Genomic DNA, 9,363 nt, shown 5'->3' on the forward strand with positions numbered 1-9,363 from the left:
GTGCAGTTATAAAAACTGAACCACTCGTTTAGAACCACTAGATGTCGCTATATTTCCCTTTGGTTGACGTCACGTGCGTCGAAGCCAAAAGCACTACTCGAGAGGATGTTTTTCGCCGGGTGTGGTGGCGCACGCCTGTAATCCAAGTTACTGGGAGGCTGAGGCTGGAGGATCGGTTGAGCTCAGGGGTTCTGAGCTACAGCGGGCTATGTCGAGCGGGTGTCCGCGCTAAGTTCGGTATCGATATGGTGCTCCGGGGGGAGCCCGGGATCACCAGGTCGTCTAAGGAGGGGTGCACCGGCCCAGGTCGGAAACGGAGCAGGTCAAAGCCCCCATATCGCCCAGTAGCGGGATCGCGCCTGTGAATAGTCCCTGCAGTGCAGCCTGAGCAATACAGCGAGACGCAGTCTTTTATACTTCTTTTTACCGCAATACACAAGCGCAATTTTACACATTGCACGAATTTACGCTAATAAACCTTATATTCCATCTCTCTTTGCAAATGTATTCCTGTGCATGTCCTACACTGCCTCCTACTGGATGAAGTCAGCATTCGCTTGTTACAGTCACAGTTATGATTGGCTGGTGACCAAGACTCTGGTCAGGGTGTACACCGCCTGCCTATACTCCCTTACCCGTGACTCTAAAATGAAAAGAAGACACGATAAATGAAAGCACGGTAGAGATGATTCAGATTTACCCTCAAGTATATATAATTTCCCGTGATGCAATGAGCTCTAAATTCCTTGTGCATGGGGTTTAATATAGGCTACTTGGCCAATAAAAATTATTCTGCCATATCACCTCATCATATTAATTTCTAATCCCATTTAGAGAGGTGATACTTCAAGATTCAGTCAAAATCCCGATCTTAAAAAAAATAATTTTCATTTTACATTTAAATTCACGTGAGTGATTCATGTGAGACGCTTATAGTATCCCGTTTAGGAAGAGTACGAAGTACCATGTTTACTATTTTGATCGTTGATGATGTGAACAGCACATTTGGTCCTTTATGCACAACCCACATCCATCAATGAAAATAAAAAAATGGCCAAGACGCGCACGTGCATGTCCCTCAGCTTAAACAAAATAAAGACAAAACGTTTCCAGCTATTCCTCTGTAATTGGTGTACACTGGCTTCAAAAGCCGAGGTGAGATGTACAATGCATTGCTTGTGAAAGGAAACTCCAAAGCACATTAAAAGTGAATTCGTTTTTGTGTAAAGTGTTTTCAGGGTCATTCCGGTCACGACGCGCGCACCTCTCCAAAAGCGCACACGTCTACGAAGGCGCACTCCATACTTTCTATAAAAGACAGTCAGTCACATTGTTGAAGGCTCTCACAAGAGCTGTACATATGGCATCCGGGTTGCAATTAAATGTTTTAAGATGTTTTCCCTTTCTTGAAGAAGTTTCATTTTCCCTTTCTCTCTCTCTCTCGGCAGCTCTTTGGCACAAGGAGCGAGAGGAGGAGGGGGGCACATTGAATGGCGTTCCTGATAACAATCTGGTCAGCGAGTTGTTGGACTCGGATTGGCCTTCTCAAAACGTCCTTCAAACAAAAAGCTGAACGAAAATAAAGCCCCACCTGGTACCTCTGTTTGCTAAAATAAGAAATAGATTTGGTTTAATAAATAAGCAAAGGAAAGCGTGAAGTAGTTGGGAAGTAGAAACCAGGCGCATCCGTGCAGGTATCACCTGCTCTGGAGCTTGCTCATTTGTATTGTTAAATATTGTTAAATCACTTTTCCTACCCCCTTTTGCTGTCATATCTTTTTATATGGGTGCTTATGTTTGCCCAAACTTTGCATAACAAGTAAGATAATACAACACACTGATTAAAAAAAAAAGCAAGCAAAGCCCTGATTGTTTTAAACCAGCACCTGTCCGTCATATTCCAATATGGACTGACATTATTTGCAAAGTGGGGATATTTCGTTTACCTTGGACATTTTCAGATTTTTTACAACTACGAGTCGACGACTCATATCTCGGATGTGTATTTATCTACTTTATTGAAAGCATATGGGGGGGATCAGATTGTTCCCCAAATATTTGGACAAATAGTTAAACTAATAATATCTGTTTGAATTCTGGTAAGCGGCCCCTCGCACCCGGGACAACACAAATAAATTAAAGACCTCACCTGACATAGTTTATGGAACTTTGATTTTAGGATTATGTAATTTAATCACATAATCTGCACTGCTTAAATTGGAGTTGCGACGATATGGTCTCTTTGCGCAGCCATTTAAAATCACATGATTGTAGGAATCGAGTTTAATTGGCTGTGTCCATTAGGAATATCTTTTGTACTTCAAAACCCAACAGTGGGGTTTTCATTCCGAAATTATGTTTTGGGATGGCGCCATGCGTAAATAGCCTTTGTCCAACTCGCAACAGTTGCGCTCCATGGCTGTAATGGTGATTTTTGCTTCAGTATTAATATGTTTCATGGCAATATAATATCGATTCTTATAGAATATTCAGTTTTTATCAATTTATTTTAGGACTACGTTTTATTTATTGGTGTCTTGGCTCGAAAGTGATCCACCCGATCAGCGCGTAAAATGCGCCATTACATGCCATGGAAACGTCAAACCTCACAACGTATGAATATGAAACCCCAAATTGTGCTTATGCTATACAGAGCAGGGGCAAATTGAGCACGAATGACATGCTGTAATTTAACATCACGTGAGAAATCAAAATAAGCAAACATCACATCTCCGCGTCTTTACAAAATCCAACCAAACTCTCGCAAGTATAATCGAACAATCCAGGTAAATTCACGCCACTTAAGTCATAATAATTACATTTTGTTCATTTGCTTTTCTTCTTTACTCCAAACCGTGCACAAAGCAATACAGTAGTGGGGAGAGGGTGCAAGACCTTCTGTCTGAAAGCTGATTGGCCACCTGACATATGCTGTTGATTCAGGCGCACAAAAAGATAAGATAAAGGCCTTTATAAAATGACAGGGATGCGCATCCAGCACTCAGTCTGTTGCCTCCTCGGGAATCAGCCACAGGTATGTGCAATTATGAACGATATTAGGGTTTATCCAAAACGTAATGGTCAGTTATGATTGTCAAAAATGTCTTATTTAAATGGTTAGTTTTAGTTCGTGATGAATCGAATTGTCAGGTTCAAATATCTAACTCGTTTCGTTTATCATACGTAATTCTGCAAGCCCAACTGTACTGAATATATGATTTTACTTCATTTGACTAGGATGCTTCCAACAGAGTACAATGCACGTAAAGACGCGCGCGCATCCAGAAGCGCCGTGACGCACAGTTGTCCAAATGGCCACAACGCAAAAGACTACAGTGAACATGTGCGTCAATTTGAAACGCGTCAAGTCAAAGGCGCACTGCGGGGGAGACGCCGAGTAAAGGCCAACGACAGAGAGCGTCACCGAATGCACAACCTCAACTCCGCCCTGAACACGCTCAGAAACGTCTTGCCAGCTCTACCCGAAGATGCCAAAATGACCAAGATAGAAACTCTGAGGTTCGCCCACAATTACATCTGGGCTCTGACCGAGACTCTGCGTATAGAGCAACAGGCGTACACTGCGACGGTAGACCTTCACCAGGACTGTCCACATGAAGCAGAAGCTCATCTGGTATTATCTGAACTGAATTATTGTGCCCCATCAAGCTTTTTTTCCCAAGCGAGTCTACAGTGAGACACCTCAGTGACAATATTGCATTTTTGATATATGATCAATTTCACAGTAACTGGGTGCAAAAACCTTTATCCTTATTTTGTAAAAAAAGAAAAAAAAAGAATGCGCTTTATTTTCCAGCTATTGGACTGATCTTGTTGAAGATGTAGCACTTAATTTGGCTTCAGTCATTTATTTTATAGAAGCAATCACATTAAAAAAAATAGGCACTGACTAAAATCAAAATATTTATTTGGCATTGATATGAAAATGTTTTTGGAATATTTTTGTACAATAGTTCTATTCAATAAAAAAAACAATACAAAAATGATGCATATTGTGTATTGTCAAGCATGAAATCCGCAAAGACAGTGGTTCCTTTCCTGTGACTACTGCACGAATTATCATTTAAATCAGTGGCTATACGGGAATTGACTAACCCAAAAGCATGAAGCGTTTATGAATTGTATATGCTAGAGTTCTTTTGTGCAAATCAGCACTCTTCCAATGTCTGCACAAAAAAAGTGTATAAATGCCTTGATGTGTTAAAACTAGCGTGCAGTCTTGAGGCAGAGGTCTATGACCCCTCTACTTTGGAAAGACCGTGACCACGTCGTAGCCTTCGGGGGGTGTCGTTCGCTCGCGAGCATGCTTCTCGCAGTAAATCTGGTCGTCCACAAAGAAATGTCCCTTTTGTTTCAAGTTGACGTTGCAGTCTGTGCAGGTGTAGCACTCGGGGTGTCGGAACTTGTCGCGCAGCTTCACTAACATCCCCCTGAGTCACAAAAGTCAACAATTCAAGCTCGGCTCCATAACAGACGAGGCAGAATTTCCTCTTGAATTGACATTGTCAATAAACTACAAGAAAAGTAAACAAGTTGACCAAGTTTTACTCTTTCTGAACTAGGATGACATTAATAGACAAGTGGTTTGCGGTGCTTTTTTTTTCTTCTTCTTTTTAACTGGGGTGATTAACAAACAACCGGTCCAGGGGGCCAACCTCATTTTGACCCTGAACCTATTTTAACTCTGGTTAGTTTTATTAAATAATCTGCTTTGTTCTCCCTCATTAATGTCATCGAAATATGTTAGGCATTTGTAATTTGGGTCTTTGACTAAAATATATCTTAAGGGTTCTGTAACATTTACTTTGCAATTGCATTTCTTGCACAGCAGCACTTCCATACTGAGATGTACAATATTTTCACTTTTTGAATTGCAAATTAAGCCTATATCATGGCGATATAAGGCCACAAGGTGGCGCCAGAGTAGAGGATTAGAATGGATAACTGTGCTAGCGCTAGAAAATAATGGGGAAAAAAAACTTAAAGGCTTAAATACTTACACAACCCCTGATCCACATTTATCACAAATGGGAAGCTTCTCAGCATTTCCAATGGAGGAGCCAATCTTTGTTGTGGGTGCTTTCACACTCCTGAACCCTGATGGTTTGTCGGAATTACCTATAAAAAGATTATTCTGCATTGTGACGTCATATTATATACAACTGGTGACCTGTTATGACATTTACTGCAGAATATTATATGTAATTAAACATGTTAACAATTGCCAGACGGAAAGCTGTGAATCGGCTTTTAAGACTCAATTCCGTACCCGTCTCGAGAATCTCCTGCAGCACCTTGAAGGATGCAGACTGGCGGGGAGGCTCATCAGACTCCTGGTTGTCTTGTAGCATTTTGTAGACTTCTGAATCTGCCGCCAAAGGTGGTCGCTTGCTGGACTTTGACGGATCTGCAGGTCTGCGAGGCAGGTGTCAACATAGTTACATGTTTGCAGGAAAAACAAATATTATTGTACTACATTTAATGATGAACACATGCCAGAGAAAAAAAACAGTCAGATTTAGAATCAACAGAAAAGAAATTTAGAAAAGTGCAATTGCATCTCCGATTAAAAAAAAAAATGTACCAAAATTAGTTAACCAGTGTTATTTTTAACATTAGTCAACTTATTCTATTTTGAGTTTAAATTAAAAAAAACTCTTTGTTGATGTTGATTTCACTTTCACCGCTGTCACTCGGAGTTTTTGTTCTTACACAATGTCAGACTCATTGGTTGTGGTCAAGGTTTTGACCTCGTCCACAGCTGAGTTGAAGTTCTTGATATTCTCTGAGGAGTAAAGGCCAGCTGGGTTGTTGTACTGGTTGGTCACGACCTTTGAACCAAAACCCGAGAATGGTAGGGCACTCCTGTTGTGGGCGGAGCCTATTTGTTTCATTTCCTGCCAAAGACAGAATAAAGCTTTGAGTGAAATTGACCAAGAGCAGTTTATCAAACAAAGTTATCTTTTTTTTTTTTTAAAAGACAACACAGCAAAGTATTCACATTTTAAGCATCCATTAGGGATATTACACAACAAACAGCAAGCTGAGTCACAAAGGTCAAGCAGGTCACGACATAAAAAGAGTGGCAAGGCATCCAAGTGACAAATTGCATACTGGCATTCAACACGCGTGTTTGTGACAACAAAGTAACCAAACAAGGTGGCCTGCGACACATCCTACTGGCCTTTGCTTTCCACTCGGTCGGCAGGAACCGAGTCTTGCGTCATAGCTTGGCAGATAAACTACTGTCGTCAAGGGAACCTCCTGTTGGGAAGTAAACAATGACTTCATCGTGGGCTGGCAGGGTGCGGCCAGGAAAACGTTCAGACTTGCACAAGGCTGGACGGCTACCGGTAAGTTGAATGTGATTATTTCCCTCGAAATGACAGAGAGCAAGTCGCTATGCAAGTTCCAGTTCAGATGTTGAGTCTGCAGACACGTACCCGTGGCTCTGATGCAAGATTCATCTTGTAAGGATGCGACTTTCCTTCTTCTGATGACAGCGGCGACCACATTTTATTTTCGGATCTGAAACATAAGGGGAAAAATATTTCTCAGTAGTCATTTGCCCATATACGTTTTGTCTTGACTCTTAATATTTAATATTTTTTTATTTGAGACATATTTAAGCAAGCCCGAATCGAGAAATGCACAGCTTCAGTCACCATAGTACCGCATTGTGTACCGGAACAGATGCGGTGTAATTAAGATGAAGTGGCAGATTAATAGGCAGAGAAGGCCCCCAACTAATCTGTATTCATTAATAGTTCCCACAAAACAGAGCAAATAGATTATTCTGTCAATACTGATGTACAGTATGCTTTGTTTGGATGTGGAGCAGTTGTCGAGAGGTTTATAATCTAGATCAATTTTGCTTAGTCTATGGCTTCTCTCACAGTACGTTAGCATTAAACAGAATTCGATGGGACAAAATTCCATGTTTGCGTTGAGTATATAAATATCTCATTTTCTATACTGCTTATCGTCACCAAATACAGAACAATTCAGCATCAGTTTTACAAAAAAAAAAAATTGTAATAACAAAAGACATCTTAAAACAAGCATGCTTTATCTCTCGTTTGCAGACTTGTGCAATCAGGAAAGAGAGGACAGTGCATTCAAAATTAACCGTACAATAAAAAAAATGTCTATAGTCTCTATACTGTAGGTTTTCACCTACTGTGGGTGAGTCAGAATCATAAACTTAAACCAAGGTTCACTAAACTGCTATAAAAGTCTAATGAGAGATGATTTAACACAGGTATGCAGACTGGATCAAATAATCCTATAAAACTGTAAAATGTGTCATGGCCTTAACACCTGGTTTGGTGGTTAGCTGTCCTTCTTGTAAGTATTCATAAAGTGATTCATCTGGATGATCTCTTACCTGTCTATAGAAAGTACCATCTCCTGTATGCACCCCTTAATTTTGTTTTGTGCTTCCAAGTGAGTCATGTTGTCTGTAGCTTCACCATCAATAGCTAAGATCACATCGCCGACACAGACGTTGGCCTCGGCTGCTTTGCTTCCAGATGTCACCTGCATTAAAGAGACAAGTATTGGGAAAAAAAACAGAATATATAGTATATATATTTTTTTAAGTCTAATTCCAATGCAGACTTTTACACAAATCACTTCTACTTGGAATAACTGACATTCACCCACTAACCTGAAATGCGTGTTATTGTTTACAGAACACACACAGGCAGGCAGAGTTGCTTGGGGCCAGACACTATTGAAAATAAAGCTCTAAAGACAAGAAACTCTGGCATAGCTCAGGAATTTGTAATCGTGTTTAATGGGTGGGGAGGACAGAGCTTTGAGACACAAAAATAGCAGCCGCCAATCTAGTCAAATCATACTGCATTCATTATCCAGCCAAATGCTCTATTTAACTGGCAGTAAAATATTTTTAAAATATTCATTATTGCAGGTTTAGTTTGTAGGGATATAGAAGTTTACTGAATCTTTTTGTGAACAGTTTCTAATATTTTGGTTATCAATTGGCAAATCAGAGGGGGTCTCAGGGCAGTCCATGAGGCGTTCACGGACCCCTGGACAATTTTTTTTTCTACTCAACTAAAGTTAAGCATACTACATCCTATTTGGACCCTAATTTAGTTCAGACTTTCATGTTTCCAGCTACATAAATCAAGACAAAACCCTAGTTCTAAATAAAAACACAACTGCCTGCAGAAGTTATTAATTTTTTGTTGATGCAACATTATACAAAATACATGCACTTAGCTAGATGCTAAACAATTGCAAATAAGACAATCAATTCAACATTGACGACACGTCACCAGAGGAAACTGGTTATAAGTAATCTAGTTGAGCAAGTTAGTTAAGTGCTCTCCAGTCCACTCGGGACAAACCCAGGTGTGCTTCACGCAATTTGTGATTATTAGTTACCCATGCAAACTTACCCGAGAAATAGTCAGCGGCTGCTCGAAGTCTTTTCCTCCGACCAGCCGGAATCCCCAAGGCCCAGGACCCTGCACTACCACCCGCAAAGGCATAACTAAAGTTATGTGGCGTACAAACGACTCCCGATGTGTTCGAAGTAGCTGTCACTCGCTCCAGTCGCTCATGCGAATGACCTGAAAGGTGATCAATGGCCAGGAGGCCTGCAGGCATTAAGGGGGCGGGGCCGTGGCATTAAAGGGGCGGGGCCTCAGGTTAGTGGAACAGCAAGGATCAGGAAGCCGTTTAGGGAAGAGTCGAGGATCGTCTATTACAAACAGCATGTGGCTCGCTACTACAAATGAAGAGTAAATTCACGTGCCACGTGATGCCTGTATGCCGGCAAACCCGATTTATTCAATAGCACATTTTAAAATATCAAGTGATTGAAGTTACATGAACCTTCGATTATTTTTTTCTCCCATCAAATAAGTCAACTTGCTGCATTAAAACGCATGCAAAAATACATCAGATACATAATGGAAATATTAAATAGTAGCTAAGAGCATATATAACTTTTGCTTTTAATTTTTTTGCATGCACTTTCATCACTCTTGACTGAAATCGTAAACTTGAATTTGAAGGCGCGCATGAAGTAAAAATATTCAAGAGTGACTTTCTTGCATAATAAACGATCGCAGACATTTGTCCGTGGGTTCCGTCACTCCTGTTCCATGCAAGTTTACCATTTATGGAAGAGCTTTAATCCCAGCATGTGGAATGTGCCGCTCCCAAATCTTGAATTCCTTCCAAGATTTCAAGTGGAGCGAGAAAGCTACGAATAAAACAAAAGTACCCAACTTTTATGTGAACCAGGAAAGTGTCAAATGTATACACTGAATAAAAAAAATAAAACCTGACATCAATACGAGTCACAGC

The 9,363-nt window shown here is 40.6% G+C and overlaps 1 protein-coding gene and 1 non-coding gene across 2 annotated transcripts; one reads left to right on the forward strand and one right to left on the reverse strand.

Moving 5' to 3' along the window:
- Window positions 1-114: 114 nt before the first annotated feature.
- Window positions 115-413, forward strand: LOC148393080 (signal recognition particle RNA). Its single transcript, XR_015860643.1, has one exon.
- A 3,498-nt stretch (window positions 414-3,911) lies between these two features.
- On the reverse strand, window positions 3,912-8,676 carry pdlim1 (PDZ and LIM domain 1 (elfin)). Its single transcript, XM_088385546.1, has 7 exons — window positions 8,448-8,676; window positions 7,409-7,560; window positions 6,465-6,549; window positions 5,734-5,918; window positions 5,291-5,436; window positions 5,022-5,139; window positions 3,912-4,451 (listed from the first exon to the last, which is right to left on the reverse strand). Exons 1-7 carry the CDS (start codon window positions 8,538-8,540, stop codon window positions 4,265-4,267), a joined length of 966 nt encoding a protein of 321 aa, XP_088241672.1. The 5' UTR covers window positions 8,541-8,676; the 3' UTR covers window positions 3,912-4,264.
- Between the last annotated feature and the right edge of the window lie 687 nt (window positions 8,677-9,363).

Source organism: Syngnathus floridae, chromosome 9 (genome assembly GCF_059516105.1).
Source record: "Syngnathus floridae isolate MCC-2025c chromosome 9, RoL_Sflo_1.0, whole genome shotgun sequence".
Lineage (NCBI taxonomy): Eukaryota > Metazoa > Chordata > Actinopteri > Syngnathiformes > Syngnathidae > Syngnathus > Syngnathus floridae.

Excerpts from the sequence above, each read along its gene's own strand:
- pdlim1 (XM_088385546.1), bottom strand. The coding sequence starts at position 8,540 with ATGCCTTTGCGGGTGGTAGTGCAGGGTCCTGGGCCTTGGGGATTCCGG. Across the intron at positions 5,919-6,464 it reads ATCTTGCATCAGAGCCACGG|GAAATGAAACAAATAGGCTC; the intron begins GTACGTGTCTGC and ends TGTCTTTGGCAG. Across the intron at positions 4,452-5,021 it reads AAATGTGGATCAGGGGTTGT|GGGGATGTTAGTGAAGCTGC; the intron begins GTAAGTATTTAA and ends TTTGTGACTCAG.